This window comes from Corticium candelabrum, chromosome 3 (genome assembly GCF_963422355.1).
Source record: "Corticium candelabrum chromosome 3, ooCorCand1.1, whole genome shotgun sequence".
NCBI classification, from domain to species: Eukaryota; Metazoa; Porifera; class Homoscleromorpha; order Homosclerophorida; family Plakinidae; genus Corticium; species Corticium candelabrum.
In genome coordinates, this window is record NC_085087.1 from 3,604,459 (window position 1) to 3,626,958 (window position 22,500).

Below are 22,500 nucleotides of genomic sequence, written 5' to 3' on the forward strand. Positions count from 1 at the left end.
GACCAACATACACTTTCTTACTCTCATCTCTCTTCCACATGACAGACAGATCCTTAGGAGGCAAGAGAGCTGGAAACATATGTACATGTCGTCTCTGCCTTCCACTTTGAAGCAGATACAAAGAGATTTACTTATTGCAAGGATTTTAGGTCAGTGGACGGTTCGGCCATTTAATTTTCTACATTTCAATTTTCATGTTTTCATTTTTCAATTTTCAATTTTTAGTAATTTTTTTAATTTTTAATTTTTAATTTTTAATTTTTTACTTGCATTCATATTTAAAATTGTTGTGTTTATTAAATTTTAATTTTTATTTTTAAATTTTTAATTTTTAATTTTTAAGTTTCCATATTTTTGTAAAATGGTTTTCATCTTTTGATGTGTTGATGCTTGTGATCTTTAGATTTATCTTTTAAAATTTGATTTTTAGGCACCTATGTGCTCAAAACTAGAAACTTGAACGCGCTGTTCGCTTTTCTATTTCTAACATGAATAGAAAATAGAAAATAGAAAATTGAAATGACCGAAGACGCTAGACACAGCAGGGGTCTCAGCGGGGGTCCCAGCAGGGCTTCCATTCGCACGCGTGTCTCAGGAGATCACGTTTCCAACACGCTAGCAGGTGTTTGTTTTTACTTTGCTTTCCGTCACGTGCCAAACCACGTTGGCAACTCTTGACAACTCTTATTATTATTAGTCAAAAACAATATGGGGAGATGCAAGTTGTGGTGACCTAACGTAGACGACGCTTACAAAACAACTGTAGTGGAGGCTGCGAAAGTCTACCCAAGAATGTCTTGCGGTGTGAGAAAGCAGTCGACCCGTCCAATTACTACCGAGCGGTGGTTCGGACTCTTCTAGAGCTGCAATGCGATTTGTTTTGACGTTTATTGTTAGCCACTCATGGGGTTAGCTAACTCTTCTCACAAACAACCAGACTAGAGGCTTCGAAGCAAATCGTTTAGCACTAGGTGGGGTGTGAGAACATACGGCCACGCCTTTCCCTCTTCTCGCAAACAGCTACCTCCGCACACTAGCTACTATAGTGTATCGATAAAGAAACTCTCTGAACATCAAAAGCTATAGGCTTTCCAAATGTACAAAAGCAATTTGCTAACCGTAGACATCATCACCCTTGCTAGATCTCACTCGTGATCATTGAGGGAATTCCCCGGGAAGGCACGCCCTCAACTTGCACAACCAGTTAGTATTGCAGTCGCTGTAATGGACGAGGCAGACATCAGACGAATGGTAGAAGAAGGCATTTCGCATTCAGAAATAAGCTATAGATTGAGGCGAAGACATCCTGGAGTTAGAGGACTTTCTGAGAGATCGGTGAGAAGATTTTGCTTTGAACACGACATCCACTCTAACTCGGGTGTGTCGAATCGTGAGTTGAGGCAAATCGTTGAAGCCGGTGTTAGAGAGGTAAATTGTAAATATGTACATACTCTAAATATCTATATACATGTGATTACAACGTTGCTGAAATAAGGTTGGGCCAGCATACGGGAGGAAGATGATGAAGGGCTACTTGCAAACTAGAGGCTTTTGTGTATGGGAAAAGAGAGTTGGATGGGCTCTTGGACAAGTTGCTCCTGGATATCACAGAAGGAGGCAAGCTCTTGCGCATCGACGAGTAAATCCCATACCCTATTACGCTCAATACTGTGGTCACAAAATGCACATAGACCAGAATGAAAAGCTTGTGATGTATGGAGTTACACATGTCCTCGCCATTGACGGCTATAGTGGATTCATTCTTGGCATCATCACAATGCCTATCAAAAACAACATTTGATTTACAGCCACTTATTCCGACCTATCTTGATACAATTTGGTCTGTGGGATCAAATACGAGTTGACCATGGGAAAGAGTTCATTTTGTCTCTATACGTGCAAGAACGCTTAGCAAATTTAAGGCGAAATCAAAGAAGAGCTCCCCATGTTCAGTCAATGTCAAGGGAGGTATAGACACCAACATGAATGACACACAATGATTAGGATGTGATTGTAATACTTAATTCTTTAATTACCTAGAATCATCCAGCAGAAAGAATATGGGTGGAAGTCAACCAAAAGGTTAATTATCTTGTTAAAAAATGCCTTAATGATCTGGTGGAAACCGACCAACTAGACTTGAACGATGACATTGTCAAGTTTTGTATCTCGTGGCTGGCTATGAGAGTGTGCCAGGCTGGAATAGAACTATTTGTTCTAGCGTGGAACAACCATCCTATTCCAGGTATAGGATAAAGTCTGCATATTACTGTCAATTAGCAACACACTTTGTGTAACTTTGCCAAGAGGGAAAGGAACTCCTAATCACAGTTCAAAATCACCAGGCTGTTAGACTTCCAGCAGGAACAATTCCAAGTGTAGACTACGCAGTGCAGTTATTCGAAGGAGAGGGAGGAATTTTGAGAAGGCCAACAGAATACGGCAATGATCCGATTGCGGACAACGCCATCCACTTGGCCAGAAGTCAATATTTTACATTAAACCACGGAACCTACAATGATCTCTACTCAGCAACAGTAAACGGCTATTATACTCCATTTCATGACGCTTGGCGCTATTTCTATCATTTGACAATTACTTTGTAATAGTTGCATGATGAAAAATAGCCATTGGAGTACCGCTTCAATAGAGAACCTAAAAAATAGCGACTGCAATACTAACTGGTTGTGCAAGTTGAGGGCGTGCCTTCCCGGGGAATTCCCTCAATGATCACGAGTGAGATCTAAAAGCTTAGCAAGGGTGATGATGTCTACGGTTAGCAAATTGCTTTTGTACATTTGGAAAGCCTATAGCTTTTGATGTTCAGAGAGTTTCTTTATCGATACACTATAGTAGCTAGTGTGCGGAGGTAGCTGTTTGCGAGAAGAGGGAAAGGCGTGGCCGTATGTTCTCACACCCCACCTAGTGCTAAACGATTTGCTTCGAAGCCTCTAGTCTGGTTGTTTGTGAGAAGAGTTAGCTAACCCCATGAGTGGCTAACAATAAACGTCAAAACAAATCGCATTGCAGCTCTAGAAGAGTCCGAACCACCGCTCGGTAGTAATTGGACGGGTCGACTGCTTTCTCACACCGCAAGACATTCTTGGGTAGACTTTCGCAGCCTCCACTACAGTTGTTTTGTAAGCGTCGTCTACGTTAGGTCACCACAACTTGCATCTCCCCATATTGTTTTTGACTAATAATAATAAGAGTTGTCAAGAGTTGCCAACGTGGTTTGGCACGTGACGGAAAGCAAAGTAAAAACAAACACCTGCTAGCGTGTTGGAAACGTGATCTCCTGAGACACGCGTGCGAATGGAAGCCCTGCTGGGACCCCCGCTGAGACCCCTGCTGTGTCTAGCGTCTTCGGTCATTTCAATTTTCTATTTTCTATTCATGTTAGTAATAGAAAAGCGAACAGCGCGTTCAAGTTTCTAGTTTTGAGCACATAGGTGCCTAAAAATCAAATTTTAAAAGATAAATCTAAAGATCACAAGCATCAACACATCAAAAGATGAAAACCATTTTACAAAAATAAGGAAACTTAAAAATTAAAAATTTAAAATTTTAAAATTAAAAATTAAAATTTAATAAACACAACAATTTTAAATAAGAATGCAAGTAAAAAATTAAAAATTAAAAATTAAAAATTAAAAAAATTACTAAAAATTGAAAATTGAAAAATGAAAACATGAAAATTGAAATGTAGAAAATTAAATGGCCGAACCGTCCACTGACCGTACTTGCGTTAGAACATAGCCAATCTTAGTTTTGTAATGCTGTATAGTAGAGTGTGTAGTCTACAGAGACGATATAGTGCGTTGAAGATGAAGTAGCAAACTCAAATAAATAATAAATAAATAATAAATAAATAAATAAATAATAAATAGATAAATGAATAATAAATAAATAAATAATAAATAATTAATAATAAATAAATAATAAATAAATAAATAATAAATAAATAAATAATAAATATATAAATAAATAATAAATAAATAAATAATAAATAAATAATAAATAAATATATAAATAAATAATATAGAATATCACTCAACACAATCGTATTACGAGATGTAGGTTGCGTGATGAAAAAGTGTTATATTTTAAATAAACTCAAAATAATAAAATAGAAAAACTTTAATTTCGTAAATAAATAAATTTTAACTGTGCGCTGCAAAGATTGAGGTCAAAGTCACGTGATGTCTTGCTAGTTATGCTTAACGCGCGCTAAGGGTACCGAAGCATCATGCGGGAGAGTCTGCGTAGCCTCGCCCCAGACGCAGTGTGGATTGCATCCCCGCATGCGCTGCCATCACCGTTGTGATGGCAGCGCATCCGGGGCGCATCCGGGGCTGCAATCCATACTGCGTCTGGGGCGAGGCTAGAGAGTCTGGGGATGCGTGCGCTTGAGTAACTCGTGATTGCGGGTCATAAGACTCTGATAAGACGATCAACGCCCCAAAACGTCGTTGTCGATCGCGAGTGGAGGGCAGAGAGAGAGAGAGAGAGGTCGAACTTTGCATTTGAAGGTGAGAATAAAGAGTGAGTAGGAAGGGAGATTGAGATTGGGTAGAAAGAATTGTGTTGATGAGATGTGAGTGAAGGGTTGAGATGTGGTGTGTGTAGTGATTGTATTGAGAGCGCGTGTTGAGTGAAATGTCGTTTGTGAATGAAATTGGAAGGATTTATTGTTATTGATGTGTTACTGTTATGTTAGAATGAGTGAGAGAGACATCTCAACATTGAATGCTAGACTACTGAGTGCTGTGAGGAGCAAGTCACGTGATGAGGTTGAAAGTCTATTGGATCTAGGAGCTGAAGTGGATGCGTGTGATTTTCTTGTATGTTATTGATTGAGTGACTCGTTTTATTGTTGTTCATAACAATTCACTCTATTGTAGGGAGATACTGTACTGATGCAAGCTTGTTTTTATGACTCCAAGTCATTAGTTGAGCTTTTGTTGTCTAGAGGGGCAGACATTAACAGGACTGATGAAGGGGTAAGTGTTGATAGTGAATGAATGAATGAAGAGAATGAGATTTAAATGATGTAATGAGATTTGTGATAGGACGGATATTACAGTAGAGACAAACAATAAAACAAAATTATTGTCATTACAGGGTGGAACTGCTCTAATGTGGGCAGCATTGCAGGGTTGTGATGAAATCGTTGATGCTCTATTAACAGCAGGATCCAAACCTGAACAGAAGAATAAGGTGAGTGTTTCCATGTGGTGCAGTTGAACTGTTGTATGTGTTGATGTGAATTGTTGTATTTTATTTAATTTTTGTTAATATTTCTATCTGGAGTGTTTAAATGAGGGCGGTATTTATTATTTACTTTTGCCTTTTCTTTGGAAGTGTAAATGCTGTAGGATTGACACGTTTGTTCAATCCAAATCATGAAATAACTACCGTGTTCCATTCACATGAGCACTTGTAACCGAGCCAACACGGTCAGCATGGCTCAGCTCACTTTTGAAATGTTGACAACTTGTGTGAATGCAGTGCGAGTTGAGGCAAGCTGAGCCAAGCTGCTCTGCAATGGTCCACCATAAACTGCTGTGCCACTACACTTTGGTTCTGCTTGGCTTGCATTCATCATGTGAATGTCAACCAACTGCCAAACTATAGTCTTGAGTAGCCAGACTTTTCACGTCAGATTGGGCGAGTGTTTTTTATGTACACGTGGTGGTTGTATGTAGCTAGTGTGCATACATGTAGCAAGAGATACACCCTGGTCCCACTAAGTGAGCTGGCTTGTGTTGTTGAACATCATGTGAACAGTGAGTTAGCTCAGCTCTCTGGCACGGATTCAACTGTTGGTTCAACTGGCGGCTCGGTTGTAAAGGAGCTCATGTGAAAAGGCGATAAGTTGCAAGTTTGACAACTCTGTACTAGTAGGTATCTTTCTCAGTGGTCACCTCAATGTTATGCTTGTTGGTCACGTATTTTGTGCTAGAAATTGTGTTTGACGTTTTTAGATTTTGCTACTTTATCACTTAATCGGTTTAATTTAAAGTCAAAGTCCATCTTTAGCAGAAAGTTTGTGTATCATGCAAGTCCCCACATACTTGACATCTCCATGTGTGCATGTTTTAGTAATTAATTGAGATTGACTTAATGCCTGTCCACACTAGACCAGAATGCAGTGCACTTTGAACACACTACCTGCGCCTCATTTTCGATATCACATGACTGATGACCGATGTGTACGTGTGGCTTCTTTGCTTGTGGAAAGCGTTGATACAGCGACGAAAGGTGAGCGAGAACATAGACGAGTGAGGAGTGTTAGATGTTCCAACTACACGCGTAGTGTACGTGAAGGTAACGCCTATTATTTCTAATTGGATTCAACCGATCGGATCGTGATCAAAACCACCTCACGATGTGGATCAGACGAATTGGATCGCGATCCAGTTGCCAGTGTGGACAGTCCTTTATATTGAACCATATCAATGAGATGACATTGTAAAATATAATTAACCACAAAGACTTTCCTATTTGATTGACGGTTACTAGGCAACATTAACCAATTTCAAACATTACAAACACATAGAAACAAAATTGTTGATTAGCATAACTTGATTTGTTTTGTAATGGTATTTGAGTAGATCTCGTTTATTGTAAGAAAAATGATGTGAAGTTGAAAGTGTGTCAAGTGTAGGAGAGAGAGTTGGAGATGATTTGATATTCGATTAGAAAGTGTTGATTGTGTGTATGCTGCAGCAGGAGATGTAGATGAGTGTTTTACTAGCAGACATGGCGTTGTATTATGAGTAGTGATGGATAGTCTGGTGGCAATTGTATTGTATTGATTGCTTGTTGGACAACACATTGCTAACATTCATCGTATATGGTTAGTTTGGTGAGACTGCATTTGATTTTGCTATGGAAAAAGGTCACTTGTCTACAGCTGGTCGGTTGGTGTTGGCAAGTAAAAGAGCTGAAGATCTTACAGTTGAGGTGTGTGACAGTCAGTTGTGTTGAGAGAATGAAATGAATGTGTGTGAGTGTGTGGTGTGTGTAGACTCTTCCTCTCGTGTTCCATTGGGCATGTAAGAACAAGAGAGTTGATGTTGCAAGAAATATTGTGGAACATCACGGAACAGAATGGAAGGACAAAGTAGGGATTTGTCAACTTGTTGTGATTGTGTCATCGAGTAGTGTGTGGACAGGATGGTCGTGATGCATTGGATATTGTGGCTGTTTATGACAACGTGGACATTGCTGACATCATCCTGAAGAGAAGACTGGCACACGGCAATGATGTGGAAACGGTACTGTTTGTCTCCCTGAGCATACTTTGCATGTTGTGTTGTTGATTTTCTGTGTTTCAGACTGTTTCTATGTCAATAGAAGATGTTGCAGTGGAGGTTTGTGTGTGTCAGTTGTGTGTTGAGAGAAATAAGGAAGTGTGACTGTATGGATTGTGTAGACTCGATGTGTCGTGTTACACTGGGCACACAAGAACAGTAGAGTGGATGTGATAAGAAAGATAGTGGAGCAGGGAACAGAAATGAAGGACGACGTGAGAAATAGAATTTGTCAATCATTTGTATGACTTGTTATTGTATTGTTGATGCAGTTTGGACGAACTTTACTTCACTATGCTGCTGATCATGGCAACTGTGATGTGGTTGATGTTCTCTTGAGCAAGAAGGCAGATGCTGATGCTACAGACAAGGTAAGTGTAGCAACATTCAAATATTCTATAGAAATATTCTACACCAAATGACAGCAGTACTGTACAGTTGTCACACTTTACAGACAAATCATGGAGGTTTGATGTGTAGAGCCTGTTGAAAGACAAACATACAGTTTCATTGTGTGTTATGAGTTCAGTGTTATTAAGCATCACATCATGCTGTTATGTCATGTGCAGCTCTATTTTTAAGTGAATCTTTCAACAAGATGTTAAGCTGCTTGCATTTCTATGACGAGTAGAATGGAATGTAAATGTAGTAAAACAGCAGATGTACATGTGTGTTGAGGTGTAATAATGTGGACAGGGCTTGGTGTACTTGCTGATTTTACAGGAATTTCTTACATCAGTTTAAATTTGTTTAAAAGATTTTTGTGGTAAAACGGAGACAGATCACACACACACACACACACACACACACACACACACACACACACACACACACACACACACACACACACACACACACACACACACACACACACACACACACACACACACACACACAAATGGACAAATGTTAAGCCCTCCACGTCTTTCAACGTCGACCTTGATGTCAGTTGCGGAGATAGCTACTCTGCCTCTAGTGACAGGGCCTCCATGCGCTACGTAGAGTCTTGGGGCCAGCGCTACAATCCACCTGGAGCTTGGCCAGGGTCATCCAGTGGCACTGACAATGGCGCAGCTCTGGGACTGGACACCAAGGCTCACACCTACCCGTCTGCTGTATGATGTTGCTGCCAAGCCAGCGGTCTTGTCCACCCCAGTTAATGACCAGGTACTCATTTATACTCCTGTGTCGAGAGAAGCAAGTGTGGGTGAGTTTCTTGCTCAAGGAAATTGCGACAGTGTCGCCTCCACCAGGATTAAACCTTCAACCCTCATCACGGAATACAAGATCCCGGATGTCATCACCTACGCTCTACCATCTGCTCCATCACGCCCCACAACACACACACACACACACACACACACACACACACACACACACACACACACACACACACACACACACACACACCCACACACACGCATGCACCCACACACGGCAAATGGATAAGAAGCTGCTGTTAAACGGTATTGCCCCCAGCCAGATGGCTGGGCTCCTATGCACTAAGCAGGAGCTATGGACCGTGCTAAGTAATTTCCTGGAGCCTAGCCAGGTGCTCCTGCGCCAGGTGCTCGCAGGAGCACCGACTGCGACACCAACTGTAGTGGGCACCCAGAGTCCCACTCGGACCTCAGTGGCTGATGGACTTTGTTGCAGTCGGAGGCCTTTGCCACCCCAGTCAAAGACCAGGTACTCATTTATACTCCTGAGTTGAGACAGGCAATTGTGTGTGAGTTTCTTGCCCAAGGAAATTATGCCGTAACTCGCCATTACTGTGACTTGAACCTGCAACCCTGCAAGGTCCCGGATGTAATCACACACACACACACACACACACACACACACACACACACACACACACACACACACACACACACACACACACACACACACACACACATGGATATGCCCTTCAATATCAAAAGATAGCATCCCCTGCCTATTTCTAGGTGGGGCATCTGGTGCTACTCAGTGTTTTAGGTCACGCTGACGTACCCCTAGGTGCTTGGCCAGAGCATCCAACTTTGGCGCAGTCACGAGACTAGACCTCAGTCTCACACGTACCCATTTGCTGCGTGATGTTCTGCCATGCTAGTAGTCTTATCTACCCCAGTCAATGGCCAGCTACTCATTTATACTCCTGAGTCAAGATAAGCAATTGTGTGTGAGTTTCTTGCCTAAGGGAATTATGCCTGTGCCCATCAAGTTGAACTTATGACCCAAAGGTCCCGGATGTTTCCATTTTTGAATGAAACTGCAGACGCTACACACACACACACGCACACACACACACACACACACACACACACACACACACACACACACACAGTCAATGTACAAGACTTAATTTATTGATTTATTATGTGTTGCCAAACATAAGTTTTTTTGTCAATTTGATTTTATGATTATTTTGGGATAATGAAATGCTGCAGACTTAATTAATGTTTGTGAAATTATGTTGTGATAGTTTTACTGACTCATTACAATTCTATGTGTTACAGGATGGGAAGAGACCTTTTGATTTGGCTATGAGGAATGGTCACTTGTCTACAGCTGGTCGGTTGGTGTTGGCAGGTGAAAGAGTTGAAGATCTTACAGTTGAGGTGTGTGACAGTCAGTTGTATTGAGAGAATGAAATGAATGTGTGTGAGTGTGTGGTGTGTGTAGACTCATCCTCTCGTGTTCCATTGGGCATGTAAGAACAAGAGAGTTGATGTTGCAAGAAATATTGTGGAACATCACGGAACAGAATGGAAGGACAAAGTAGGGATTTGTCAACTTGTTGTGATTGTGTCATTGAGTAGTGTGTGAACAGTATGGTTATGGTCGTGATGCATTGGATATTGTGGCTGTTTATGACAACGTGGAAATTGCTGACATCATCCTGAAGAGAAGACTGTCACACGGCAATGATGTGGAAACGGTACTGTTTGTCTCCCTGAGCATACTTTGCATGTTGTGTTGTTGATTTTCTGTGTTTCAGACTGTTTCTATGTCAATGGAAGATGTTGCAGTCGAGGTTTGTGTGTGTGTCAGTTGTGCACGTGTTGAGAGAAATAAGGAAGTGTGACTGTATGGATTGTGTAGACTCGATGTGTCGTGTTACACTGGGCACACAAGAACAGTAGAGTGGATGTGATAAGGAAGATAGTGGAGCAGGGAACAGAAGTGAAGGACGACGTGAGAAATAAAATTTGTCAATCATTTGTATGACTTGTTATTGTATTATTGATGCAGTTGGGACGAACTTTACTTCACTATGCTGCTGATCATGGCAACTGTGATGTGGTTGATGTTCTCTTGAGCAACAAGGCAAATGCTGATGCTACAGACGATGTAAGTGTAGCAACATTCAAATATTCTATAGAAATATTCTACACCAAATGACAGCAGTACTGTACAGTTGTCACACTTTACAGACAAATCATTGTGTGTTATGAATTTTGGTCTTATTAAGCAGCACATCATGCTGTTATGTCATGTGCAGCTCTATTTTAAACTGAATCTTTCAACAAGATGTTAAGCTGCTTGCATTTCTATGATGAGTGTAAATGTGGTACACAGCAGATCTAGATGTGTGTTGACGTGTATTAAGGTGAACTGCAGGGCTGGTGTACTTGCTGTTTATCAGGGATTTCTTACATCAGTTTAGATTTTGTTGAAAATGATTTTTGTGGTGAAACAGAGACAGATCACACACACACACACACACACACACACACACACACACACACACACACACACACACACACACACACACACACACACACACACACATGGATATGCCCTTCAATATCAAAAGATAGCATCCCCTGCCTATTTCTAGGTGGGGCATCTGGTGCTACTCAGTGTTTTAGGTCACGCTGACGTACCCCTAGGTGCTTGGCCAGAGCATCCAACTTTGGCGCAGTCACGAGACTAGACCTCAGTCTCACACGTACCCATTTGCTGCGTGATGTTCTGCCATGCTAGTAGTCTTATCTACCCCAGTCAATGGCCAGCTACTCATTTATACTCCTGAGTCAAGATAAGCAATTGTGTGTGAGTTTCTTGCCTAAGGGAATTATGCCTGTGCCCATCCAGTTGAACTTATGACCCAAAGGTCCCGGATGTTTCCATTTTTGAATGAAACTGCAGACGCTACACACACACACACACGCACACACACACACACACACACACACACACACACACACACACACACACACACACACAGTCAATGTACAAGACTTAATTTATTGATTTATTATGTGTTGCCAAACATAAGTTTTTTTGTCAATTTGATTTTATGATTATTTTGGGATAATGAAATGCTGCAGACTTAATTAATGTTTGTGAAATTTTGTTTTGATAGTTTTACTGACTCATTACAATTCTATGTGTTACAGGATGGGAAGAGACCTTTTGATTTGGCTATGAGGAATGGTCACTTGTCTACAGCTGGTCGGTTGGTGTTGGCAGGTGAAAGAGTTGAAGATCTTACAGTTGAGGTGTGTGACAGTCAGTTGTGTTGAGAGAATGAAATGAATGTGTGTGAGTGTGTGGTGTGTGTAGACTCATCCTCTCGTGTTCCATTGGGCATGTAAGAACAAGAGAGTTGATGTTGCAAGAAATATTGTGGAACATCACGGAACAGAATGGAAGGACAAAGTAGGGATTTGTCAACTTGTTGTGATTGTGTCATTGAGTAGTGTGTGAACAGTATGGTTATGGTCGTGATGCATTGGATATTGTGGCTGTTTATGACAACGTGGAAATTGCTGACATCATCCTGAAGAGCAGACTGTCACACGGCAATGATGTGGAAACGGTACTGTTTGTCTCCCTGAGCATACTTTGCATGTTGTGTTGTTGATTTTCTGTGTTTCAGACTGTTTCTATGCCAATATAAGATGTTGCAGTCGAGGTTTGTGTGTGTGTCAGTTGTGCACGTGTTGAGAGAAATAAGGAAGTGTGACTGTATGGATTGTGTAGACTCGATGTGTCGTGTTACACTGGGCACACAAGAACAGTAGAGTGGATGTGATAAGAAAGATTGTGGAGCAGGGAACAGAAGTGAAGGACGACGTGAGAAATAGAATTTGTCTATCATTTGTATGACTTGTTATTGTATTATTGATGCAGTTGGGACGAACTTTACTTCACTATGCTGCTGATCATGGCAACTGTGATGTGGTTGATGTTCTCTTGAGCAACAAGGCAAATGCTGATGCTACAGACGATGTAAGTGTAGCAACATTCAAATATTCTATAGAAATATTCTACACCAAATGACAGCAGTACTGTACAGTTGTCACACTTTACAGACAAATCATTGTGTGTTATGAATTTTGGTCTTATTAAGCAGCACATCATGCTGTTATGTCATGTGCAGCTCTATTTTAAACTGAATCTTTCAACAAGATGTTAAGCTGCTTGCATTTCTATGATGAGTGTAAATGTGGTACACAGCAGATCTAGATGTGTGTTGACGTGTATTAAGGTGAACTGCAGGGCTGGTGTACTTGCTGTTTATCAGGGATTTCTTACATCAGTTTAGATTTTGTTGAAAATGATTTTTGTGGTGAAACAGAGACAGATCACACACACACACACACACACACACACACACACACACACACACACACACACACACACACACACACACACACACACACACACACACACACACACACACACACACACACACACACACACACACACACACACACACACACACACACACACACACACAACACACACACACACACACACACACACACACACACACACACAGACACACACACACACACACACACAGACACACACACGTGTGGGCTAGAGAGAGGGGAGAGGGAGAGAGGGGAGAGGGAGAGGGAGAGAGGGAGAGAGGGGAGAGGGAGAGGGAGAGAGGGGGAGAGGGGGAGGAGTTTTACTGACTCCTTATGTGCTACAGTATGGGAAGAGACCTTTTCATTTGTCTGTGAGGAATGGTCACTTATCTACAGCTGTTCAGTTGGTGTTGGCAAGTGAAAAAGTTGAAGATCTTACAGTTGAGGTGTGTGACAGTCAGTTGTGTTGAGAGAATGAAATGAATGTGTGTGAGTGTGTGGTGTGTGTAGACTCGTCCTCTCGTGTTCCATTGGGCATGTAAGAACAAGAGAGTTGATGTTGCAAGAAATATTGTGGAACATCACGGAACAGAATGGAAGGACGAAGTAGGGATTTGTCAACTTGTTGTGATTGTGTGATTGAGTAGTGTGCGAACAGGATGGTCGTGATGCATTGGATATTGTGGCTGTTTATGTTGCAGTGGAGGTTTGTGTGTGTCAGTTGTGTGTTGAGAGAAATAAGGAAGTGTGACTGTATGGATTGTGTAGACTCGATGTGTCGTGTTACACTGGGCACACAAGAACAGTAGAGTGGATGTGATAAGAAAGATTGTGGAGCAGGGAACAGAAGTGAAGGACGATGTGAGAAGTAAAATTTGTCAATCATTTGTATGACTTGTTATTGTATTGTTGATGCAGTTGGGACGAACTTTACTTCACTACGCTGCTGATCATGGCAACTGTGTGGTTGATGTTCTCTTGAGCAAGAAGGCAGATGCTGATGCTACAGACAATGTAAGTGTAGCAACATTCAAATATTCTATAGAAATATTCTACATCAAATGATAGCAGTACTGTACAGTTGTCACACTTTACAGACAAATCATAGAACTTTAAGGCATATGGCTTGTTGAAAGACAAACATGCTGTTTTATTGTGTTATGAATTTCAGTTTTATTATAGGTGCCCGCTCATGATTTACAGCACACATGCAGACACACCCATGCAAACTTGAAATTGTTCCTTTACGCACACATTTATCCATTTTCTAGTTTGAGATGACTTGCTGTTGAACGACAAAGCGATTTCTAGATCTTTTTGTTGTTGCACGTGACCCAAAAATGGGTGGAGCACAGAACGCGCACTAGCGCGATGGCATCGGGACCGACATCTACTATGTATGAAGTTGTAGACTATCTTATCAGTGTACCAACGCATACATCTGACTTGCAGTTGTTGAATTTCCGTAGAAGAAACACTGCTACCAGCACATCGTTTGTCACTACGGGTATAGGCTGTTCCTTAATTCTAGCCAGCTGTTGTAGCTACCATGTAAGATAGATTCACGATCTACGTTGCCGGCAGCGTCCAGCATCTCTCCATGGGTTATTTCACGCTTCGAGTTTCAGATGCCATCACGTGATGCTCTGTGCTCCACCCATTTCCGGGTCACGTGCAACTAGAAAATGATTGAGAAAGCGCATTGTCGTTCAACAGCAAGCTATTTCAAGATGGTGAATGGTAAATGTATAGATAAAGAACCTAACACACTTGTTGTTAGCTTTCAAGTACGAGAAGCGAAATTGCTGTGGCGGACAAGAATGTGATTTGCATTTCTCTTTATACTAGGATTAACATCACTCGTAATACACTACTGTGTTGTAAGCAACATGCCCGCTAGTTGCGATACCGTGTAGACACGAGACAGTGTGGTCTTCAATGGGGCAACGTGCCAGGTTGTGAGGGATTTGTGAAGAATGAGTTAACCAGAGTGGTCAGCTCACATGCTGAGCTCCAACAAGTGGGGTGAACCCAAGAGGTCACTCAGGGTGACGTTGGAGGATCAATATCTATTGGAACAAGCATGTACTCAAGCCCAAGAGGTCATTGAAGCTGACATTGGAGACTGTCCTACCCCGCTTGAGCCCAAGAGGTCAGTGCAGTTGACATTGGAGGCTCAACACACCATCACAGAACCCATTCCGTTTAATGACGTACATGAGACAACTGGCTTGTGCCGAAGATGTTAGTCGCTTTGGCTTTGCAATCTGAGTGGAGGTACACTCGTAATGTTGGGCCAAGACTGGCCTGAACAAGGCTCTTTCCCCAAATAGCATGCTACCCCAAGAAAGTCAAGAGACTGTGTGTGTACCAGGGCGCTGGAATACAGCCTGAGACCATCAAATTCAACTTATATGAGCATTAACCGTCTCTATCGTGAGTCAATGTGAAAGAAAAACAGATGTCAGTCAGAGGACTAAGATGGAAAGTTGGTAGAAATGTGGGCTTTAGCGAGCGGGTTTGCCACAGAAGAGAGGGTCTTGCCATTCAGTTGGACGTATCGTTTGTAGCAGGCTGAAGACCAACGACCGAGAGTTTTGATCAGCCAATCTGGCAGGCCAGCGGGCAGCTGCAGTTGTTGCTGCTTTGATCCGGAAGCTGTGACCTGCATAGTGGTCTTCATTGTACCCCAATTCGTGTAGCAGAGACGGAAGCATAGAGGTAAGACGCAGGGGAGTGAGAAAGGACCCGTCTGCGTGTGCAAATAGCGGTAGATCCGATGCTCTAGGACGGGCCAGGTAGTTTTTCAACGCCTTTACTGGACAGACTGAATGGTGTGTCTGTCTAAGAAATATGTTGACGCCCAAGCGTAACGGGTCTGTTTTAGCAGCCTTGATGTGCAGCCGATACTTGTTGCCGTCAGTTGTGAGATCAGAGCATAACAGCATTCGGTCCTTCTTACAATTGCTGATGCTTGGAGTCGTAAATTCCGAGCACCAAAGAAAGCCAAAGAAGGCCGTGGTAAATGCACCAGGTACATCTGACAGTCGTTGGTTGATAGGTCAAGATGTTCTCGCAGCGTCGATTTCATTTGACCGATGATCTTGATAGTGATTGGAAGGTGAGGTTTTGGAGGTAACCGAAGTCCGCGCCGTCTGATGCCTCGGAGAACGAGGGGAAGACGAATAGAAGTTGCTACGGGGTCTGGTACTGCACTTCCGAAGCTGCTGACGCGACAAACTCGACGAGAGATGCTTTGAGGCTGAGAACAGTGACCACTTCTTCTGTCTGCAGAATTCCATATACCGTGACACGCCTGTGTTGTAGGTGCGTCGTGATGAGGCGGCAATGCTTTCGTTTAGAAAGAATGTGGCTGCTGGTCCGGGAGACCAATGGTGAGAGCTTTTGCAGGCAGTGGAGTTGGCCGTGGTGCTGCCTGAGGTACCAGTTCATTAAACTTGGGCATCTGTGCGCGAGACAATGCGTGAGCAATTACATTAGATGCGCCCGGAATATGTCTAATAATGGCAGTGTAGTTATTGTTTGCCGCCGTAAAAACAAGCAACGGACAAGTGCCATAAGATTGGGGCAGCAGGATGAGCCGTGTTGCCATAAGTCGACTACAGTCTGGTTGTCATAGTGGAATAAAACCCGTTTGCCAGACCAATGCTTACCTCACATCAAACAGGCTACCGCGACTGAATATCTGGTCTGAAGAAGTTTGAGGATGAGAGAATGAAAAAATTAGAAGAACGACGACACATACACCAGTAAATGGCTCAAGGAGTAACTACAAGTCAAAATGTATGCGCCATCTCTCATCTCGATTGTCATTCTCGTATTGGTCTCTATGCACATGAACAAGCACAGAAGCGATGGTTAAATTCTAATCAGTAGAGAAGCCGTGAAAATGTGTGTGTGTGTGTGTGTGTGTGTGTGTGTGTGTGTGTGTGTGTGTGTTGGGGGTGGGGTGGCGGTGGAACAGATGGTAGAGCGTTGGTGATGACATCCGGGATCTTGTATTCCGTGATGAGGGTTGAAAGTTTGATCCTGTTGGAGTCGACACTGTTGCAGTTTCCATGAGCAAGAAACTCACCCACACTTGCGTCTCTTGACTCAGGAGTATAAATGAGTACCTGGTCATTTGACTGGGGTGGACAAGACTGCTGGCTTGGCAGCGACATCATGCAGCAGACGGGTATGTGTGTGCCTTGGTGTCCTGTCCCAGAGCTGCATCATTGTCAGTGCCCCTGGATGACTCTGGCCAAGCTCCAGGTGGATTGTAGCGCTGGCCCCAAGACTCCACATAGCGCATGGAAGCCCTGTCTCTAAAGGCAGGAGGAGCTATCTCCACAATTGACCTCAAGGTTGACGTCAAAAGACGTAGAGGGCTTAACGTTTGTCCGTGTGTGTGTGTGTGTGTGTGTGTGTGTGTGTGTGTGTGTGTGTGTGTGTGTGTTTGCGCGCACGCGTGCGTGCGTGTGTGCATGCACGTGTGTGTGTGTGTGTGTGTGTGTGTGTGTGTGTGTGTGTGTGTGTGTGTGTGTGTGTGTGTGTGTGTGTGTGTGTGTGTGTGTGTGTGTGTGTGTTATTTCTCAGTGTGCATGCACAGTAGAAACATACATATTGTAGCTGTCCTGTGTTTGTCGTACTGACCTTAGAATGCAGACTGAGGCATTTGCCACTCCTTGGTGCTTTCATTTTATTTTTAATGCTACAGAGTTACTAACACTTGTGAAGTCATGTTGTGATATTCTTACTAACTCATTACAATTGTATGTGTGATAGTATGGCATGAAGCCTTTTGATTTTGCTGTGAGAAAAGGTCACATGTCAACAGCTAATCGGTTGTTATCAATAATGCAGTCAGTTGAAGATGTTGCATTAGAGGTGAGTAACAGTTGTCTTACAGCATAATGAGTGGATACAGTTTGGTATTTTTGTTTGTATTTCCTTTTATGGAATTGATTTGTGACATTGATTCTCTTTCTTTGATTGTTGATAATAGAATGTGTGTAAGCTGGTGCAGTGGGCATGTAGTAATGAAGTGGATGTTGCAAGAAAGATTGCAGAGAAGTTTTGTCAATCAGTGGAGAAGAAGGTGAGAGTTTTGACAATATTGTTGATTATGTGTGAAAGATGTTTTTGTATTGTGCAAGCAGTCTGGTCGCACTTTACTTCACTTTGCTGCTGAACTTGGTCATTGTGAGGCAGTCGAGTGTTTGTTGGAGAAGAAGGCTGATGCAGATGCTAAAGATAAGGTAAACAATAATACAAACTGTTGTTAACATCACTCGTAATACACTACTGTTTTGTAAGCAACATGCCTGCTAGTTGCGATATCGCATAGACACGAGACAGTGTGGGCTTCAATGGGGCATCATGCCAGGTTGTGAGGGATTTGTGAACAATGGGTTAATTAACCAGAGGGGTCAGCTCACACACAAGCTCCGACATGTGGTGTGAACCCAAAAGGTCACTCAAGGTGACATTAGAGGATCAATTTGTGAGATCAGAGCATAATAGCGTTTGGTCCTTGTCACAATTGCTGACGCTCAGAGCCGTAAATTCCGAGCACCGAAGAAAGCCGAAGGCCGTGTTAAATGCGGCCCAGTACTTCTGACGGTCGTCGGTTGATAGGTCAAGACGTTCTCGCAGCGCAGATTTCATTTGACCGATGATCTTGATAGTGACTGGAAGGCGAGGTTTTGGAGGTAATCAAAGTTGCGGCCTTTGATGCCTCGGAGGACGAGGGAAAGGTGAATAGAAGTTGCTGCGGGGTCTGCCGTGCATGCGACTTGATGGTGGTGTTTGATGCCAACCAGATATACCTTCAGCGTCTGGTACTGTACTTCCGAAGCTGCTGACGCGACAAACTCGACAAGAGATGACTCTGAGGCTGGGAACGGTGACCACTTCCTCTGTCTGCAGAACTTCGTATACCGTGACACGCCTGTTTTGTAGGTGCGTCCTGATGAGGCGGCGATCCTTTCGTTTAGAAAGAATGTGGCTGCTGGGAGACCAATGGTGAGAGCTTCCACAGGCAGTGGAGTTGGCCGTGGTGCCAATGCATGGAACTTGGGCATCTGTGTGCGAGACAATGCGTCAGCAATTACGTTAGAAGCACTTAGAATATGTCTAATAACGACAGTATAGTTATTGTTTGCTGCCTTAAAAAACAAGCAACGGACGATTGCCATGAGATTGGAGCATCGGGGTGAGCCGTGTTGCTAGAAGTCGACTACGCTCTGGTTGTCACAGTGGAATAAAACCCGCTTGCCAGACCAATGCTTACCTCACGTCAAACAGGCTATGACGACGGCAAACAATTTTGCCATGCTATAGACTTCCCTGATTCAAGCATCTGGTGCGACTGCCAGTCACTGCGGAACCAAGCTCCACTGTAGTATGTGCCAAAATTATGTGAACCGGACGCATCTGTGTAGAGTTCCATGTCTGCGGCGACAGACAGATGGACATCCAGCATCATTGCCACCCCATTTCAGGACGGAGAAAGCGATACCACCATTGGAAATTCTTCCTAGTTTCGCTGTTAATGTAGACATGGTGGTGACTCAATCGGACAGAGGTTGTCAGGTTGATGTGCCGTCGTAGAAATTCGGCCAGCCTTCTTCTGAGCTGAGCAGTCTTCTGAATCTTGTTTCTAAGCTCCCATTTCATCCAGTAGTTTTCAGAAGTTCCTTGATTTGTGTGTTCCTAGCACCACAAAAGCTACTGCATGGGCGGTTAGAGTGTTCGACGCATGGAAGAAATGGAGAAACAAGCAGCCAAAGGGCGGTACGTGCATGATCTGCATGTTATAACAACAGAGAAATGAACTACTGGCTTGCACCGTTTGTGCATGAAGTTCGGAGGCAAGATGGAAAGCCGTATCCACCTTCTACCATGCAGCAGATTGTAGCTGGTTTACAGTGTTCTGTGCGCGAGTATCATTCTGTTACTGGATGCCTAACCACGGTTAATTTTTTTAGAAGGACGACTCTGAGGTTAGTTTCCTCAGGTCTGCTTTTGTATTGTTTGTTTTTGCTGACAGATATGTATGTAGTAGCCTAATTGTTATTTCAAACATTTTTTATGTTTACACTTTAGTTCACATCTTGATAAACCTGTATGTAGTGGAATTGGGTTATGTCACCTATTATAAGCGAATACTGGAAACTGATTGGCGCTGACGAAGCTAGGATGCTACAAATCTTAAATCAGAGCAAGCAGTGGGGTGAAGTGTTTAGTGAAGCTTTTGTTTATTTGAACACGACAGTTATGTTTTAGTAATCAAGTTAGTTGTGCATATGACAATAACTCTTCAGTGTTACCTCTATGAGATGACCATTGTCATTCTTCTAACTGCTACTGTACTCCGAGGTCACATTATACATACACTAGTCCTACCCCGCCGTATGGGCGGTAGCATCTATCTTTACATGCCACATTTGCTTAAAGAAGATGCACGTTTCCTGACACACGGACAGACGCACGCACGCAGAATCAGCCCGGTGAGCCGGCTTACTCCGCCTGCAGCGGGCGCATCTTGCACTCTACGAGTTGTGGCAATTAGAGGATGGTGTACAGTGGCTGGCGAGCTCATGTCACATCCTATACTATACTAAGTTAATTGAACAAACAAACTTCTGCGCATCTCGTTTGAGGCTGACAAAGTCTTGTCTTGTGCCACCGGACGCAGTCTAGGAGAAATCCGTCTCAACTGTTCGTCTCCCACGGCCAAACTCGACTCGTTCGCTGCATTTTGCAATAATCCGAGAGCTGCATAGTGTCGATCAGTGCGTTACAGACATCTGGACATCCATGTGGACAGACAGATGGAAGCGTGGGTTGGCGTATTATAGTATAGGATGTATACTTACCAAAACTCCCATGAAGCATCATACTGAAATCATATTTTTTTCTGTGATAACATTCCTTATCTTTTTATTATTCACAAACTTTGGTATAGACCATCTTATCTTATTTGTGTGTTTATGTTGTCAGGATGGTAAGAGACCACACCAACTGACTTATGGTAAACTGAGAAGACGACTGAGGAAAGCAATAGTGAGACGTTTATGTAGTGAGATATGGTGGTATGTGTAGAATGGATGGGTTGTATTGTCAGGATGAACAGAAGTATGCTGTTCTGTATGCTAAGGGCACAGTGAGACCAGAAATCATGAAATTGTGTTTCATTGGTAAAGAAGGAGCAGGAAAGACGACACTCATGGAGGCTCTCAAACGAGGATTGTTGAATTGGATTTTTGCAAACGAGAATCAAGCAGATGACCCAAAATGTGAAGAGGAACGCACAATTGGTATCAACGTGATGACAGTCGATATTCCAGGAGTGGGTCGCTTGTCAGTGTGGGACTTTGCAGGTCAAGGGCAGTTCCACAAAACACACGGTCTTTTCTTTTCTTCCAACTCGTTCTTCATCCTGCTAGTGAGTCTAGTGAGAGGAGAGGAGAGACGACTGTGCAGTGTTGCGGAGTTGCTAGAAGAGCTTCAGTATTGGCTCTCATTTCTCAGAGCCAGTTTGGATGCAGACTTTATACCCACAGTGTTGATAGCTGCCAGTCACATAGATTACTGTCCAGGGCGTCAGGTTGTCTTGCAGCGTGTGGTCGACAACATGCGTGAGCTGTTCAAAGGCAAGATCAACATCATTGAAGATTGTTTTGTTCTCGACTGCAGGAGGAGCAGGTCAGCTGAAATGAAACAACTAAAGAAAGTTCTCTGTGATGTGAAGCAGCAGTTGCAGCAGGTGATTGATTATAAGAATAAATTAGTTGAAAATATTTCCTACTGATAAAGATATTTATGTTTCAGTCTGCTCCTCTGTATCCTCATCTTTGTCAGCCAGTCGTGTCCAAGTTGCTTCCTTCTCTTCGTAAGAAACAAGAAGATCCGTTCATGGAGAAGGCAACACTCATGGAGAGGATTGAGCAGGAAGCATGTCCAGGACAAGAGAAGAAGGTTGTAGAGAAGGTAGTTGATTTTTTAGATGATTCAGGAGAGGTGAGACGACTAGCAGATGTTTAGTTGTTGTTCTTGTGTGTTTGTGTAATATTGTTGTGATGTGTGTTTAGATTGCTGTTGCTGGTGATGTGGCAGCTCTCAATCCTGCATCTCTACATCATTATGCCATCGGTCCTCTCATTGCTTCTGAGGATTTCAAGTGGCACGTCAAGTCTGAAAGGAAGGATGGCACAGTAACAAGAGAAGAAGCAGAAAAGTCAATCAATGATTTTCAAAAAGATAAGAAGATTCACATTCAACTCAACACAGATAAAATTCTTGCAATTAGTAAATCTCTTGGTATCTGCTTCAAAGTGGAAGGCAGAGACGACACGTACATGTTTCCAGCTCTGTTGCCTCCTAAAGATCTGTCTGTCATGTGGAAGAGAGACGAGAGTAAGAAAGTGTATGTCGGTCGACGTCAAGTGTGCAGCAGTCAGACGACCATCTTCAGTCCATCTGCATTTGGCATGTTTCAATCTAAAGTTTGCACTACATTAGATACAGAAGCAAGGCTGTGGAGAAATGGACTGATTGTATCACAAGGTGATTCTTTTCATTGT

The 22,500-nt window shown here is 42.9% G+C and overlaps 3 protein-coding genes and 1 long non-coding RNA gene across 7 annotated transcripts in view; all 4 read left to right on the plus strand.

Annotated features, from left to right (window-relative positions):
- Positions 1-5,139: 5,139 nt before the first annotated feature.
- LOC134177608 (putative ankyrin repeat protein RF_0381) lies at positions 5,140-10,130 on the plus strand. The gene is made up of 11 exons (XM_062644383.1): positions 5,140-5,220; positions 5,512-5,522; positions 5,728-5,845; positions 6,868-6,969; positions 7,034-7,129; positions 7,182-7,283; positions 7,344-7,379; positions 7,442-7,534; positions 7,592-7,690; positions 9,821-9,922; positions 9,987-10,130. The coding sequence occupies exons 1-11, from the start codon at positions 5,140-5,142 to the stop codon at positions 10,128-10,130; spliced, it is 984 nt and encodes a 327-aa protein (XP_062500367.1).
- An 11-nt stretch (positions 10,131-10,141) lies between these two features.
- Positions 10,142-10,730, plus strand: LOC134177106 (uncharacterized). The gene is made up of 3 exons (XR_009969431.1): positions 10,142-10,242; positions 10,303-10,338; positions 10,407-10,730. It is a non-coding gene; the product is annotated as an uncharacterized LOC134177106 (long non-coding RNA).
- Positions 10,731-10,860: 130 nt separating this feature from the next.
- LOC134177609 (putative ankyrin repeat protein RF_0381) lies at positions 10,861-13,804 on the plus strand. The gene is made up of 11 exons (XM_062644384.1): positions 10,861-10,914; positions 11,708-11,809; positions 11,874-11,969; positions 12,022-12,129; positions 12,190-12,192; positions 12,294-12,386; positions 12,444-12,542; positions 13,255-13,356; positions 13,421-13,516; positions 13,569-13,616; positions 13,679-13,804. The coding sequence occupies exons 1-11, from the start codon at positions 10,861-10,863 to the stop codon at positions 13,802-13,804; spliced, it is 927 nt and encodes a 308-aa protein (XP_062500368.1).
- LOC134177105 (uncharacterized) overlaps positions 11,706-22,500 on the plus strand; it is a 14,840-nt gene continuing 4,045 nt past the window's right edge. For all 4 annotated transcript variants that reach the window (XM_062643825.1, XM_062643827.1, XM_062643826.1 and 1 more), the window contains exons 1-11: positions 11,706-11,809; positions 11,874-11,969; positions 13,569-13,616; positions 13,679-13,924; positions 17,699-17,800; positions 17,919-18,011; positions 18,073-18,171; positions 20,918-20,980; positions 21,042-21,683; positions 21,749-21,937; positions 22,009-22,500. The exon at positions 22,009-22,500 is cut by the window's right edge. In XM_062643825.1, coding sequence (XP_062499809.1) covers positions 13,823-13,924; positions 17,699-17,800; positions 17,919-18,011; positions 18,073-18,171; positions 20,918-20,980; positions 21,042-21,683; positions 21,749-21,937; positions 22,009-22,500 — 1,782 coding nt within the window. In that variant the 5' untranslated portion in view covers positions 11,706-11,809; positions 11,874-11,969; positions 13,569-13,616; positions 13,679-13,822. The remainder of the gene's footprint in view (positions 11,810-11,873; positions 11,970-13,568; positions 13,617-13,678; positions 13,925-17,698; positions 17,801-17,918; positions 18,012-18,072; positions 18,172-20,917; positions 20,981-21,041; positions 21,684-21,748; positions 21,938-22,008) is intronic.